The sequence below is a fragment of the Stegodyphus dumicola genome, chromosome 4 (assembly GCF_044657685.1).
Source record: "Stegodyphus dumicola isolate Sdum_Otavi_A_Nest chromosome 4, ASM4465768v1".
NCBI lineage: Eukaryota > Metazoa > Arthropoda > Arachnida > Araneae > Eresidae > Stegodyphus > Stegodyphus dumicola.
This window is the reverse complement of record NC_140771.1, coordinates 58,259,871-58,278,094: the sequence shown is the minus strand read 5'-3', so window position 1 is coordinate 58,278,094 and position 18,224 is coordinate 58,259,871. Positions and strand designations below refer to the sequence as shown.

At 33.7% G+C, this 18,224-nt stretch overlaps 1 protein-coding gene across 1 annotated transcript in view; it reads right to left on the bottom strand.

The window, feature by feature from the left end:
* Positions 1 to 18,224, bottom strand: part of mRpS24 (mitochondrial ribosomal protein S24) — a 31,478-nt gene that overhangs the window by 9,440 nt on the left and 3,814 nt on the right. The window contains exon 2 of the mRNA XM_085814950.1: positions 1,604 to 1,778. Coding sequence (XP_085671076.1) covers positions 1,604 to 1,778 — 175 coding nt within the window. The remainder of the gene's footprint in view (positions 1 to 1,603; positions 1,779 to 18,224) is intronic.

Genomic DNA, 18,224 nt, shown 5'->3' with positions numbered 1-18,224 from the left:
ATAGTTTGCTGCTATTAAATGGTGGTGAAATCACTACATAAAAACTATATCTTACACCATTTTGCACAAATTGCATGGATCACAGAATTAGGACATTTTTTCTTCTTCCTCTTCTGAAGATAATTCTTCCACAATCACCATTGTTGCTGTTTCTGAAGTTGCATCTTTCCCTCCCCCTCTCCAGCTCATTTTTATGGTCCAGTTCTCCATATCTTCATTGTTAACTTCCTAGTCTATGGTTTTGCCTACAGACAAGAAAAAAAAGTACTATGTCTCTGCCTGCAATCTGATTTGGCTGTAATTTCTTTCAAGCTGAAGTCATGGTCCTGTAAATCACTAGTTACCAGGCTTTGTTATAAGAGTTAAGCAATGAAAACATCAAAATGGTATTTTTAGAAGGCCCTAAGTTAATTATATGGCATATGTCATCTAAAATACCTGTGGAAACTATATGCGAATAACTTGAGTGCTCATAACGCAAGACACTGTTCATCATCAGAGGAAATTTTTACTCAGATAATTTGTTCATGAACTGAACTGTTTGTGAAGTGAGGCATTCATAATCCAAGTCTTCCCTCTACTTCAAAAATAGAATTACTGTTTGTTAAGGTGCGAGCTCCATTTAACCTCTTAAGTGGCACCACCTTTACCCAATCATGAGATTTTTTGTAAATGGTATACATTAGCTTAGAATTTAAGATATTTTGTTTCTTGCCTTCTTTCATTATGCAAATACTATCTTAACATATAGAAATTTATGAAAAACGAGATTAAAACAACTAATTAAGCAAATTTAGCTAATAAAAGTAGTTTAAATACAGTTATTCATAAGCAAATCCAAAAAGCTCTGCTGTCTAGTGCAATTTAAGTTTTCAGCGTTATTAAGCCAAAGAGTTGTATGTGGCTTGCGAGCCATTTCCGTAGTAATGATAATTTTTTTATAAATGACATCAGTTCTTGATCCAAGTGCTAATTTTCAATTAGTTTTTATTAATAAATTAAAAGTGAGAAAGCTGAGATTTTAAAGCTTCATAGCAGGAGCCTGTAACCCTTAGAGAGAATATCCCCAGGTGGTAGATAAAGAAATGCCTCCACTGGTTTTCCTTTGTGTGGTAGAAGGAATACCTTCCGCTGATCAACAGGCAGAAGTCCAAAGCTTCAGGCAATGGCACTCCTTTCTATGATGAGTCTAGATTCAGTATAAGTTATATATATATAAATTGGAAATAGTGGGTGTAATATGGATTTTTAAAACTAAAATCTAGCACTAATGTAGTTAATATTAAATTAATTTATAAAACTGTAGACTTATTACACCTGGATTACTTTAAAAAATGATCCGAGTTTAATAAATCCACAATATATAAACACACACGCACACATATATATACTGAGGGAAAATACTCTGAAATTAAACGTGAAAAGTTCAAAAACTTGTTAGAAAATTAGAAAAAAATCAACTAAATATATAAATGTATGTTTAATGGAATAAAAAATTTATGTTTTTTTCTATCAATCAATATTACAGCAAAAAACAACAACAACAAAAAAGGGAGAAATATATTTATTCTTCAATTATATAAAAAAAAATAATCTAACTTACTTGTATTCCATGTATTCCAAGATTTCCGATGATGTATCTGATGTGGACCATTAAATTGCTCATATGTCAGAGGTTTATCATGTCTTTTAGTACGTCTATATCTTCCAGCATGTGATTTTGAACATATCGGTGTCACACTGAAGAGACGTTTTGCACATATCTCATACACAGGGATCTAAAAATATTACTTAATTCATAAAAATTGTACACAATACCTAAAATTTTGGATTACTTTATACTTATTGGCTGATTCTGATGTGCATGCACACACAAAAAAAGTAAAAATAAATGTCAAAATACAGTTTATTCAAAATAATATCTGCCTTTGGCAACAATACACTGTCAACTAAAATTCCAGTCACAGAAGTGGATCATTACAGTGGTCGAACGAATTACTAATCACAGCTTCCTGGTTAGCAAATCATCTACCACTCAAAAAATAGCAAAACTGAAGGGAAGCAAATCCTTTAAGTGTAGGGTGAGGGTCTCATATTCAAAAGTACTTATTTTTTACATGCTTCTGATAGACAAGTGGTTACGTCCTATTTTGCAAAAGCGCAACACCCAATTTATTGATAAATGCTGGTTGTCTTTGTGTAATTTATGGTGGCATTCATTCAGCTGATAACAACCACATCACTTGTGATTGTTTGGCATGCAGCAAAAATTCATAATGCACCACAGTTTTGGGTGACTAACATAAAAAAATAAGGAGCATTTGAGGATTTAGTCTAGGTTCAGACATTAATTTTGGTGGTTCTCCTCTACTGAAGAACTATACTGTTTGCTTTCTGCAAGGAGGGTGCATTAACACTGACATTCATTTTTGTTCTTTGTTATCAAGGGCTGCAGTGTGCTTCATTCAATAAAATCCATGGATACATTTGCTATTTGAGAACTTAATACTTCATTTTTATCTTTTGAAAAATAGTGTATGATCTCATATATTCCATACAGTATCACAAATTTTCATTTTAAAACAAAATTATTCCATTTGGGTCTTTATGGATTTGGTTATAAATTTCTTACATTTTCTCTCTATATGTATATAAATAACATATTTCTACTGGGCTTATTCACGAAATTCAACTTGCCTTTTTCGTGTCTCGAAAGTGTGACTTATTATATGTATTAGATTTATATATAGCATTGTTCTCATATAGGTATTTTGACACAAAATTGGACAAAATTTGAGTCGTAAAATTGAAATATGGAAACAAATTGCTATTTTGAAATAATATAGCAATTTGTTTCCATATTTCAATTTTACGACTCAAATTACACCAAACTACCAAGTTTTGTACAAATCACGAGTAATTTTTTAAAAATTAGCTCTCAAAATTTTAGCTCCTCAATGTTGAGTTTGGTATATATTTATTAATCTCTTTTTTATTAAACTTATTTGATTTTTACTTTTACATTTTGAAATTCAGATTCATTCCAAATAAAATTCATCCATTTTTTATGATTTATTTTTAAAATTTGTATATTTTAAAATAATTTTTATAAATTTTTCAAAACAATTTTTGAATTATAATCTATAAAATTTTTACCATCTTAAAGCACATGTATTGCTGCAAAAAATTACAATTTGTTAGGATACAGCAAGATAACACCCGACCACACAGTGCTCACATCTGCCAACATGCTCTGCAAGGTATACAGATGCTTCCCTAGCGACCGTACTCTTCTGACCTGTCACCAATCGAACATGTGTGGGATGTGATTGGACGCTGATTGCAGACTTTGCCCTACCTCATTCAGAAGACGAAGTGTGGCAAATGGTTGAAAGGGAATGGAGAGCCATCCCTCAGGACACCATCCGCACTCTTATTGACTCTAAGGCTAGACGTGTTTCTTTGTGCATCGCTGTTCGTGGTGGTCCTACATCCTACTGAGTCGACGCCGCTCTCGTTCTGTATTCTGACTATCATTTTGAAATAAAGATCACTTATTGCTGCTTGCTGTCTCTGTCTTCTTTCTAAATTTCATCACTTTCTGACCACTCCTTCTTGGTGTTGCATTTTCAATGTCAACCAGTGTACAAAGGAAATGCATATGGTCGAACATAAAGATCGTTCAGATGGCTTTGAATGGGTTTGTCGCAAGAAAGGTTCAAATGGTCAACATATAAAGCATTCCGTTAGAAAGGGAACACAGTTTGAGAAAAGTGTTTGGATGCTGTTTAGGAATTTTGTGTGCCACAGACTGAAGACAGAGAAATTTCTAAATAAGGTAGGTCACTATTTCCTTTGTGTAGTGTGTAGTGTTTTTTATGTTATTTCATTGTTTAATTTAAAACATAGTTTATGGAGATTATATATTTTTTGTGCGCAATGCCGAGTTTGTGCAATTTTGTGATGTTTTTCTAAGTGAAAATAGGTCGATGTGTACATGGATACCAAGTTTGTGCATTTCTTTCACTTGTTATTTTGACTTGTTATTTCAGCGGCGATTTTTGCCACGAAAATCGCTGCTAAACAAAGGTAAAATAACAAATCAAAGAATTGTATAAACTCCGTGTCCATGTATTGCCAAAAATCGCCAAGGGGGCAGCATCAAATATAGTTTTACCCAATGGTTTAATACAGTGAACTACTAAACAGTTCTAAAATACAGTGAACTACTAAACAGCTCTAAAATACAGTTAACTACTAAACAGCTCTAACAGATTCAGTGCTAGTAACTTTCTATGAAAAAGAGCAGCTGCACACTGAATAATGGGAAAAAAAAAAAAAAATGTTATGAAAAAAAATCACTTGTAAAGAACTTTACACTTGTTCACAGCTTACAGATCAATTCTGTAATTTAGGGGAAACAGTTTCCTATCATATTCTGCTCGAAAGATCAGAAGGCATTGTGACTAGAAGGTAGAGAAATCTTTACTTTTGTATTTATATTTTTCAGTTAAATTTTTTCTTATACACTCATGCTTCTGCTAGCATTCTCATTAATTGATACTTTAAGCATTTTATCTTCTTTCACTGATGTCTTGAAAAAAGAATGAGCTTTCTGTACTGATACTACATTTTCAAGTCTTAAAATTCTGGAGCCCAGTTCAGTTACCTTAGTTTTTGAGTGAAATCCAGCCAGAAAGGCCTAAATGAAACAACATCTGATATTTTATTATTTGATCATATAGCATTTATCTAATTTATTGAATTTTTATTTATCTCTTTATATTTCATTAAGCTTCAATTCCTAATTATGTTACTATATTAGTTATTTTTTCATCTTTCTTGGCAGCCTTCTAAAGAGTTCTAGCATTTCTAAATTTAGAGATCAAACCATCTAGACTTATATGAGCCCATCAGCACCTGGATTTAAATCCCAATGACTGGCTGAATGGGCATTGTCCTGGTTCTCCCTATGCCACTTAGAAAGTTCTTATGGATATCTCTTCCCTTAGACCTACTTTGGCATGATCCAATAAAAATATACAAGATCTTAATAACTTTTATAAACATCTAGTTTGCTTTATGGTGAAATAAAGAGTACCTCCTAAATTTCTAAATTTACATTACTTAAATTCCTTTATTTGCCGGACAACTTGGTTGAAACTATACAGTGCTACAAATGAAATTTCGAGTTATTCATTATGTTGTTATTATTAACTTTTTAATGTAATTTTTTAAAAGAAGTCATGGAAAATATTTTTAGATGAATAGCCCAAAAAATGATGTAAATGCAAAAATTTTGTAATTAAAAAAAAAAAAAAAAATGTATTGTAGCTTTTTATGAATTCATTTACAACCAATAAATGATATTTATCATTCAAATTTTCAATACATAAAAATATAGTGTTATAGACTTAGGACAAACAATTATCACGAAACGTTTTCCTTAAAATTTCAAGAGGCACATATTAACGTTTATAAATGTGTCTCTAACATATCAGTAGAATATTAGATGAATTCATCTTTTCCTGTACTGAATTTTTATTTATTCAATGTACCTAATGGCAGTATTTTAAATTTTAAACATTTTTGTTATATCATCTAACAGTTGCAGTTAATTGGAAAAGTACAAATTAAAGCTTAATATGTTAAAAAATGTATTTTTTTAACAAAAGTTTTGTATTTTATACTTTTTTTACACAATTCCTTTAAAAATAACTTCAAATATATAGCAATAATTAATAATTTATTTGTAATTCAATTTCATTGAAAATTTTATTTAACTTTAACTTTGCTTTTTACGAATAGAGAATGTTTGTTAAACACAAATATATATTTATATATATATTTTTCAAGAGCATTAATCATACCAATATTTTAGCCAACTGGACTTCAAGAGTAAACTTCTTGATTGATGCATTCTATATTACCAATTAAGCTACTAGTATTTGTAAATAATTGAGGAATTTGATATACAGTCAAAAGTCTTTAATGCGGACTCGTCGGGTCTTCGGCAATTCTGGATTATAGATCATCAGTTTAAATCTGGTAAGATGGCATGCAGAAATTATAAAATTAAAAATATGAAACCATAATTTATGAAATAAAGAGCAATTATGATCTAAAGAGTATCAAAATTTACAAAAAAAAAAGCTTAATATTTATTTGTTTACTTTATTAAACATTTCTTTCAACGCGCACATGCGTAAAGCATACATAACGCATAGTCGAAATTAGAAAATTGCAACTAGAAAACTATTTGATGTGTACTCGTGATATTTATAATGACGAGGAATTTGATTTAAATCATATCAAAGACGGAATACATCGAGATGAAATACTACATTTAGTAAGGAATTATAAGCCGAATAAAATAAAAACATCTGCCCTGAAGATAAGGATAGTGCTGACAGATCAACTTCCAGTTCATTGCACGCTGCGATGTCCCCCCCCCAGAGCAGGGTGAAATTGATAAAACAGATTTCGGAATGGTTAGAGAAACAAAGGATATGCCTTTATCCATTTTTTGCAGCAATTCCACTTTTTGTTTGATGGACATCGAAACATACTTTCGCTTTGGCAGCTCCAGCATCGGAAATTCTATTTGACATAATCGAAAGTTCAAGCTTACTTTTATAAAATTGGTCTACCAGTCTGCAAAAAATAATAAAACAGATCCAATTCAAAGATTAAGGAACAACGCAATTTGCAACATTAACCGAAATAGATAAATATATAATTTTAGCTTAGCTTATACCGTCCATTATACATAAAACATGCATGCGTAAACGCCTATGAGCATGCATGAACGCATTATGCGTTGACGCATGCGTAGAAAGTTTATAGCTTTGAGGTCCGGATTATAGATCATTCCGGATTATGAGTGTCCGGATTAACGACTTTTGACTGTATTACTCAGAGATTTAGCCTGCATTTTTTTCATTTATTTCTTAACCTTTTGAGGCCGGGGCTTTAGTTGCAGTAAAAGCCTTGAAAGGATGGGAAATCTTGAACCAAATGTTTTCCCCCTTTAAGAAATCACCTCCTAATTGCAACAAAAATTCTTGTGTGTAATTTAATGGATTCTCAACGGGGTGCATCTATGTCACAAAAGGAAGAGAAGTGTAGGCATTAGTGATCTGACTTCAAGATGCTTTTCGTCACTGAGGGAAAATTTCATATTACAGTTGTTCCGGATTGAGACTACTGGAAAACGTGTAAACCTCAGTTGAAAAAAATGCCATTCTTTATACGAGGGCTATCCAGAAAGTAGATTACGTTTTGGAATAAAAAAATAAACAAAGTATAGGAAACAAATTTTATTATATACAGATGAAAGCCACACTCAAATACTACTTTTCTACATAGTCACCATACAAATTAAGGCATTTATCGTAGCGATGTACGAGCTTGGAAATTCCTTCGTCGAAAAATTCGGCCGCCTGCGCCTTCAACCACTTCGTTACCTCTTCTCGCAGCTGTGCGTCGTCATCAAAACGCTGCATAACCAGCCACTTCTTCATTGCTGGGAATAGGTGGAAGTCGCTCGGTGCCAGGTCGGGACTGTACGGCGGATGAGGAAACAACTCCCACTTAAAAGATTCAAGAACTTTACGAGTGACATTTGCCGTGTGGGGCCGGGCGTTGTCGTGAATCAACAAGATCTTAGAGCTCAACATTCCTCTGCGCTTGTTTTGAATTGCTCTTCTGAGTTTTTGGAGAGTTTGGCAATACCTTTGAGAGTTTATTGTAGTGCCTCTTTCCAGGAAGTCCACCAAAATTACACCTTTTCTGTCCCAAAAAACAGTCGCCATCATCTTCCTTGCCGACATTGTTTGCATGCATTTCTTGGGTTTTTGGGGAGAACTTGTGTGCCCCCACTGCATTGATTGCAATTTCGTTTCACAGTTCACATGTTTCACCCATGTTTCGTCACCAGTAACGATGCGATCGAGTAAAGAGTCACCATCCTTATGGTAAGCGTCCAAAAAGTTCAACGCTGCAGCCATTCGCTGATTTTTGTGGTCCTCTGTCAAGATTTTTGGAATCCATCTTGCACAAAACTTGAGGTAACCAAGCTTTTCGCTGATGATTTCGTGCAACAAACTTCGCGAAATTTGTGGAAAACTCAAAGAAAGTTCCGTTATTGTGAAATTTCGATTTTCACGGACTTTAGCATCGACTTTTTCGAGAAGTTCGGCGGTCACTATGCTGAGTCTCCCACTTCGATCTTCGTCGTGAACATTGGTTCGGCCATTTTGAAATCTTATGACCCACTGACGCACTCCACCTTCAGTGATAATGTTGTCCCCATACACTTCACGAAGCTGCCGATAGATTTCTATTGGTTTACAGTTTTTTGCAGTCAGAAACCTTATTACTGAGCGCATCTCGCGGGATTTTCAATTAACGCAGACATTTCAAACCGTCACAGTATCTGAACGGAGCACAGCACGAACCTCTCACTAGCACGGCTAGATGCAGACTGAGCTGCGCAACGCTCTGACCCCAGGATGGCCGCGCTAGCCCCGCCCCTAGCGGACACAGACGGAAACGTAATCTACTTCCTGGATGGCCCTCGTATTATAGGATGTTACTTCTGTTTTTATAAAATTTTGGTTTGAATTTTAAATTGCACTGCAATGTGTCTTTACTAAGTGCTTACAATAATTATTTCTATTGTATCTTTATATTAATGTTATGTCAAAAAATATTTCAACTATTTGATTATTTCCTTAGACAATTTAAGATTTAACCAGTCTTCATCTGTCTTTTTTTTTTTTTTTTACTGTTAAATGTCCTTACAATTTTAAATTTGTTTTGGTATATATTATCAAAAAGAGTTATATCTTTGAACTTTTTTCCATACAGGGAATAATTAAAAAATAAATGCTTAAAGCTATAGAAATGATTAAAAATTAAAGTTCAGTGGAACTGTTAAAACTAATTAAAATTCAGTTCTTTTTCAAAATTAATGCATAATAAAAACAGACGCTCAAAAACTGTTTTTTAGAATATTTTAGTTTTAAAAAATTTGAGTACATATATATATATATATATATATTTAATCATGTACCATTTTATACTGTTTAATGAAAATTAGTAAGTGATATACTTCAAGTATTAATAATAGAATGAATTTATTAGTTCAACTCATTGCAAATTAAACTGATTGGAAACTTTTATTCATAATCATGAACAGCACTAAAAACTTATACAGAAAAAAAAACTACAGACTTCCACCTTCAGCACACCCAACACCAACACATGGTGAACGAACAACCACTTAGTCAACAAAAACTCTTTAGTCAATGTTACAGTTACATACGAAAATTTAAAAACAATAACACAGGAAAAAAAAATGTTCTGAAAATTCACACACTTAATTTAAAAAATTGAATACACATTATTATAGTTATTAGCAATGACAAATAATTATTACACTTTTCTTTCATAATTTAAATTGATTTTTTACCAATTTCTGAATTCACCAGGACACTGAAATGCTAAGTTCAAATCCAATGTATTGGACTGGTGCAGCCATCTAGTGAAATGCAAAGTGTTCTAACATTACTCCCTCACCAGTAACTAAGTTACGATACTTAAATTGCATTGGTAAGGTCAATAATCGAATAACATGATCACTACATCTCATGATCAAAATGCACTTCACGTATAATAGAATCAATTTCTAAGCTTGCATCTGGTTCTGAATTGTAAGGTTATAGCAATTTAAAATACAAATAATATTAAGGTAGCCGGAACTTCAAAATATATCACTAATCTTTTTGTTCCATGCTGGAAATCCACATAATTGTAGATACCACATTCAATATTCTATACATTCATTATACATTTCATTACTATATCTCAAAGTTAATATATACATACATACTCCATATCTGGGCTTAACTGAACAATTCAATGTGTTATGCTTTCAGTGACATGAAAATAGTTAACAACAGTGAAAATCTGATCAGTATTACTAAAATTTTCACATTTCATAGCAGGTATTTAAAACACCAAATGCACTTTTCTTATTTTACTCACTCCTGACTGACTCAATGCAACACTGTCCTGAATATACACCTTAGCAACTAATATTCTTTGAAAATTATTAGTTTTCTGAAAAACAGGTATTTGTACTGCATTAACTTTTTGAGGCCGGGGCTTTGGTAGCAGTAAAAGCTACCAAAGGACGGGGAATCTTGAACCGAATGCTTTCCCCCCTTCAAGAAATTACCTCCTATTTGCAACAAAGATTCTTGTGTGCAGTCTAATGGATTCTCAGAGGGGTGCATCTATGTCACAAAAGGAAGATCTTTGAAAGAGATAAGTGGTTAAAAGCCCAGGGACGTCAGATTTGACATTTCACCACACTTTTCAGCCTGGAAAATGGGGGAAAAAGACATGGCCACTAAAGTGGACAACCCCGTCTTTTCAAAGAGAGGACTCTACGGCCATCCCATCTTCAAAAGGTTAAACTGCAGCTGGATAGAAATTATATTTGCTCTAAAACTCATATATGCCTTATACCAACATGATTAGAATACTACTTATTTACATACAGCTCAAATTCTTAATTTTCAATATACTGCAATCTAACATTAACAAATTAGTGAAAAAGACATATCTCATAATACATAGATATATGTGCACTACACTATATAGCACCGAAATATTCTAACTGAAACAATAATTGTATTTGTAAGATAGCTTCTAAGGAGGTAATGCAGATGTTATGCCTAAGCAAAAACACACTGTATTCCAAAACATAATAATACCAACCCTTACAGCTAATACATGCATATAGAATTTGAAGCAAAAATTTCTAGAACAGTAAAAACAATACGGAAAGTATATCTGAATATATTCATGAACAGTAATATATTACTCAATATCTACACCACTACGACTCTGGTATATTACAGAAGATACATAAATTAGAAATTATAAAATCAGTATACATTATTGTGAAGGAGATAAATACGATATGACATTAGCACTAATTGGGGAAGTAGATCATGAATAATAATATTTGCAGTAACAAGTAATAAGAGTTGTGATTTAGTTTTAAGTTCGAAACCTAACAGGAAGTTTTATTTCTCTATCACAACAAGTGTTTGTTGGGAGATTACTATGATGCATTTCCTTTGAGGATCCACCATTGACATCGTCATCAAGAAGCTGATTCGGTAGCTCTGGCATGCTATCCGCATTCATAAGGTAAGCAGGTTTCAGCCTATCAATAGAGATGTTAACATCTTTTCCTTTAATATGCACAGAATAATACTTATCATGTCTTTCTGCTACAGGAAATGGGCCATCATATGCAGGCTCTAGTGGTTTTTTCACCCGATCAACTCTTACGAACACATGAGTACAGGTCCTTAAATCTCTATGTACAAAAATTTTTTGATAAGATTGACATGTATCTGCAGACTTCATTGGCTTTACTAGGGCCATCTGCTGCTGAAGATTGTACACAAATGTGTCAGGTTCAACGTGGACACTGGGTTTTTCAAAAAATTCGCCAGGAAGCCTGATATTGGTACCATATACCATTTGAGCAACAGAATACTTTGTACCATCTCTGATAGCAGCTCTTAAACCCAACAAAATAGTGGGTAGCATATCACTCCATTTTACATTATTGTGAGCTTTTATTGCAGCCTTTAGTGTCCTGTGAAAGCGCTCTATTTTCCCATTACATTGGGGATGATAGGGCGTTGTATGCAGAAGTTTAGCACCACAAATAGCAGCAAGATTTTTAAACATTTGGGAGGTAAACTGGCACCCTTGGTCAGTTACAATACACTGTGGCACTCCAAATCTGCTCACCCAATGGTCATAAAAAGCTTTACTCACCAGTTCTGCAGTGATCTCTTCTAATGGAACTACCTCCATCCAACAGGAAAATCTATCAATGCATGTTAGACAGTAAATTTTACCATTAGATGGTGGCAAAGGCCCAATCAAATCAATATGGATGACGCTAAATCTGGCATCAGGTTCTTGATATGTACCAAAGGTCGATTTGGTGTGTCTTGTTACTTTAACTTTCTGGCACTGCAGACAAGCTCTAGCCCAATCACTTTCTTGTTTCTTCATCTGTAACTGACGCAGCTGCCTAGGTGAAGCTTTATCATTCTTTTGCTTGAATGCAAAAATCAGTGGTTTATGATCAGTGAAAATTTGAAAATCTCGTCCTTCCAGCATGTATTTAAAATTGCTTCACAGAGAGATATATTCCAAGCAATTCACGATCATATGTACTGTATTTTCTTTGAGCCCCATTTAGCTTCTTTGAATAAAATGCAACTGGTTTCCAGTTACCATCTTCATACTGTTGCAAAACTGAACCAATTGCCCAATCTAAGGCATCAGTGCACAGAGATAATGGACGTTCAGACTTTGGATAACTTAAGAGGACAGTATTAGCCAAGTCAGTTTTGCACTTCTCAAATTGCTTTATGCTTTCTTCAGTCCAAGGTACTTTACTTTTATCTTTTTTCTTTGCTCCCTTAAGCACTTCATGTAGCATGGCCTGGGTCTGCGCTGCATCTTTCAAATACCTCCTATAAAAATTTACTATGCCTAAAAACGTTCTTAAGCCATGAAGAGTGGATGGCAGTTCATAATCAAGAACAGCTTTAACTTTGTTTGGCAGAGGTTGCGAACCAGAAGGCGTAATGAGATACCCCCAAAATTCAATTTCTTTAACTCCAAATACAGACTTTGACACATTTATGCATAGGCCATATTTATCAAGCCTTTCGAAAATTAAGCTCAGATGTGTTTTATGCTCATCCTCAGATGACGAGGCAATTAAAACATCATCAAGATAAGGAAAACAGAAATCAAGCCCTCGAAACACCTCGTGTACAAATCTTTGAAAGGTTGAGGGGGCATTTCGGAGACCAAAACTCATAACGTTAAACTCGTACAGTCCAAATGGTGTAATAATGGCTGTTTTTGGTTTATCCTCCTAAGCTATAGGTATTTGATAGTATGCTTTGAATAGGTCTAATTTTGAGAAAATTGTTTGCCCACTCAAGATTAAATGAAAATCCTCAATCCTAGGAATCGGGTATCTGTTCGGAATAGTCTGCTCATTCAGACGTCTATAATCACCACAAGGTCTTAAAAGTTCAATCTTTCTTTGTAACCAGATGCAGAGAACTAGCCCACTGTGATTTAGATGGCCTGATTATACCATTGTCTAACATGAACTGAAACTCTTGCTTTGCCAAATTAAGTTTCTTAGCATCAAGCTGCCGAGCACGAGAGTAAATTGGCTGTCCTTTTGTAGCAATATAGTGCTGGACCTTATGTTTCACTTTGGTGTTCAATAAATTGGGCTTCGTAATACTATGGTACTTTCGCAACAGCTCAGAGAATTTTACAGAACTGCACACTGTGCTAATCGCAGTATTTTCAGTTACTGACATTACATCACTATGTACAAACATATTTGTCACACCATCAATTAATTTCCTCTGGCGAATGTCAAGCAGTAAGAGAAACTGATTCAGAAAATTGGCACCTAAAATGCCTCTGTTTACTTTTGCTACAACGAATGGCCATTGGAATGGGCGACGTAGTCCGAGGTCCATGGTCAACACCTTACTTCCAAACGATGGGATTTCAGTTCCGTTAGCTGCATACAGCTTGTATGAAGTACAGGTACTTTTAGATTTTGTATCAGCTGGAATCAAGCTGATATCAGCTCCGCTGTCAATAAGAAATTTGATTCCTGTTTTTCTGTCTTTGATAAAAAGGCGAAATTTGCAGCAATTAATGTTTTCAGTAGCAGCAGGGCTTGCCGCTGATTCTACTGCTAGTTGCAGTTTTCCGACTGCTTCCAACTGCAGGGAGGTTTGCATTTATCAGGGTAGCATTTTTTTCCAAATTTGAAATGGAAAAAACAGTATTTTCCATCTGGGTCAAAACACTTGTGGGATCTGCTGCGACTCCTATTTCTTTGATGGCTTTGACTTCGTTGTCTGTCTCTCGTGTGTTTAACACTCAGAGTCGCAATTTGTTGCTTAAGTGAAGAAATTTTTTTTAGCAACATATCATATGGGCCAGCTTCTTGGACCACACTCGCAAGCTCTATCCGGGGATTCATCTCAAGTATTTTGTCGGGCATTGTGGCCAACTTATCAGTACCTTCATCACTAACAATTAAAATGTTTTTTACTTGGTCTGGCAGTTTCTCCATCCATAAAGTCCTCAGAACTTTATCAGACACATCATCAGCATCTCCAAGGGCAAACATTTTTCAGAGTAGTTGGCTGGGCTTTAGGTCTCCCAATTCTAGTCCAGTTAGCAATCGCTTGATGCGTTTGTTTTCACTTTCTTTAAAAGTGCTCAGAAGTCTTTCTTTAGCGGCTGAATATTTGTTTGGCGTGTCGTCTCGAATGATGTCCCAAATGTTTTCTATAAATTTGGGTTCAAGTTGTGCAACCAGGTAATTAAATCTTGTGTCTTCGGAAGTAATTCCACTGATTTTAAACTGTGCCTCTACGGTGAAAAACCACATTTCAGGTTTCTCTACCCAAAATGGCGGTATCTTAACACTCACTTTACTAGCTTCAAGTTTTGAAGTAGATGCAGATTCACTGTCCAATGGCATGTTTGCAATTTTAAGTCAAACTAAAACATTAGCATTCCTAATAAAACACAGGTCACCAGATATTAGTTCAACTCATTGCAAATTAAACTGATTGGAAACTTTTATTCTTAATCATAAACAGCACTAAAAACTTATACAGTCAAAAGTCGTTAATTCGGACACCCATAATCCGGAATGATCTATAATCCAGACCTCAAAGCTAAAAACTTTCTGCACATGCGCATAGGCATTTACGCGTGCACGTAAGACCTTTTACGTCTGCACATATGCGTGTGCGCAAGTGCAGAATACGTTTTTGCGTGTGCCTTTTATATATAACGGATGGAATAAGCTAAAATTATCTAATTATCTATTTCAGTTAATGTTGATGATTGTGTTGTTCCTTAATTTTCGAATTGGATATGGCTTATTATTTTTTGCAGACTGTAAGAGCAATACTATAAAAGTAAACTTGAACTTTCGATTATATCAAATACAATTTTCGATGCTGGCCATATTTATCAAAATCCAAACGATCTACAAAACGAAACTATGTTTCGATGTCCATCAAAGAAAAAGTGGAATTGCTGCAAAAAATGGATAAAGACATGAAGAAGGTGACAGAGAGGTTAGTGAAAATGAAAAAATTTTGATTGACAAGTTAGTCGGTATTCTCGGCACAGCAATTACAGGACTTGAACAGCGGAACTTCGTAACTGAACAAGAAATTATGTCTGTTTATAGAATTAAAGAGAAAGTATTATCCCATAAAACGAAGCAACTTAAACAACTTACATTGAAAGAAATGTTTAATAAAGTAAACAAATAAATATTAAGCTTTTTTTTTTGTAAATTTTGGTACCCTTTAGATCATAATTGTTCTTTATTTCAGAAATTACGGTTTCATATTTTTAATTTTAGAATTTCTGCATGCCATCTTACGAGATTTAAACTGATGATCTATAATCCGGAATCGCCGAAGTCCCAACGAGTCTGGATTAATGACTTTTGACTGTACAGAAAAAAAACTATAGACTTCCACCTTCAGCACACCCAACACCAACACATGGTGAACGAATAACCACATAATCAACAAAAACTCTTTAGTCAATGTTACAGTTACATATGAAAATTTAAAAACAATAACACAGAAAAAAAAAAAAAAAAAAAAAAAATCTGAAACTTCACACATTTAATTTAAAAAATTGAATACACATTATTACAGTTATTAGCAATGACAAATAATTATTACACTTTTCTTTCATAATTTAAATTGATTTTTTACCAATTTCTGAGCTATCACCAGGCCACTGAAATGCTAAGTTCAAATCCAATGTATTGGCTGGTGCAGCCATCTACTGACAACATAGTGAAATGCAAAGTGTTCTAACAAATTTAAGTCATTAAAAATGTCAAATTATTTAGTATGCAAACCTATAATTCAAAACGTAAATTCCTTTTTGTCTATTTTTTTCCACTTGTCTAAAACTAAATTCCCAGCCACACTAAAGGAACGTGTTCACTCGGGCATCAAAATTTAGGTAATTTCTTAGTGCAGAGTTTTTCAAATTGAAGGGAAAATTGTTTGTTATGCATAGTGTCTGCAAAACTGTGGGACAAAAGTTACACGATAATTAGTTGTTCTTCAATAATGTATTATGTTATTCTATATTATGCTACATAATTTAGCACATTAAGAGAAATTTCCAGATAATTTCAGGTGCCTGGTCAGCAAAATTCTCTCCTGTTTGAAATCGTCGTCCCATGTGAATTTTTCTATTTCCTCTATTGTTTAAACCAGTTCGTTTCAACTCCAGACTGTCTTTGTAGAAGCTTTGACATCAACCATGGCTGCATATTTTATATGATGGAATTTAAATTTTATGATATATTAGCGAGTATCTTTACTTGCAGTTACTCAAAAAATCTTCATTGTCAGATCATGCGAAATATATACTGACCCAGTTGAATTAACTGTTTTTCTCTTTTTTATTGAAAATTTGGCAGCTATTTATTGGTTACATTAACACCTCGGTCATTATGCTGTCGTATCGAAACTATTTCATAACTGAGTGCCCAAGAACTTGTCCTTGAACGTAGTTGCTGAGATATATGTCTAATGAATGACAAAGGCATTCAATCACTTAAAAGGTCAAGGTTCAGAAATTCAGATGGGGAACATGTGTTGTCTTAGAACAATGATTTGTACATTATTTGAGAGCTTTTACATCCTGTTTGTGTTTTCGGAGCTCAATGGACAGTGAAATTTTACAAATGCTACTTTAATCCATTCTGAACATCTTCAAATTTATTTGACCCTGAAATCGAGACACTGATACAGAGGTACCTTTTAAAATAACAGTACATCAGTACATCTGGAATCTAATGGCTAGAGATGACCTTTCAAACTGATTGACTAATTTTAGTGTATTTACGATTTTCAGGTTTCAGACTGAAATTGTAAAACTACTGTTGTTTCTTTGACACAAAATTTATATTTATGTTCTTGTATTTGTCTGAATAACAGTATCATCACAGTAAACTTCCGTGTGTGAAGGTGACTTCAGTATAAACAGATATATATGGAAATAAAGACAGAACTCTTAAGAATGTAAGAAAAAGTGCTTGTACATGTATACAAGTACATGGGAATTTATATTTGTTTATGGAAATGTATACCTACATATCCATGTAGTATGTCTGCACTGATATGATATGATATAAGTGCAGGGTTAATCTTTGGATTATGGTAACTTGGCGATTTTTGGGCGACCAACCCTGCTACAGCAACCTGCTAGTTTTTTTTTTTTTTTTTGACGCCATTTCGTTTTCATGAAGTAAAGGCATTTTGGCTGATCTTTGGAATATGGTAACAGGTAGTTAGGCGAAATTTTGGAGGCGATAAAGGTTACTACCTAGGACTTTGGGAATAATGTGAGAAGTACTCAGTTCCGATTACGCATTATTTTGTGTGAGGAAATGAGAGATCATGAGATATGTCATGTGAGATTAATGGACGAATCACTGTTCTTTAATCGGAAAAGGGGGTAAATTTGTAAAAATATCTGCTGTACAGCATTAGTTTCATTCTATGTTCTGTGAAACAGTGTTGTTTAATATTTGGATCCTATGGCCGTATATAAAGTAAATCTGAAATTTTTATTGCGTTTATGTGTAATTGAAAAGAATTGCTTAATTGCGGATAAGTATGAATGTCGAACATGTGGGTATGAAATGAGATTGTGTGAAAGGAAGGATATTACAGATAAGTTTGAATGGCGGTGCAAGAAATCTGGTGAAAATGGACATTTTGTGATCCACCATGCACTCAAGATTCTGTAGAAGATTAGGTAAGTTAGTATTTTTAATTATTTGAGGATATTATTTTTATGCATTGTTCTAAATGTAAGGAGTAAATAAATTAATATGGTATTATTGGAAAATTGTTATTAGCAATGATTTAGTTTAAAGTAATTAGGATTGTAAGCTAATTTTTATTAATTTAATGTATGTGCTTATTTATATTTTAAGTAGTGTTTTTTAATTTAATTATATTTTAATTTAATGATCGTGATTTTGAGAGTTATATGTTTGCAGTATTTTGGAA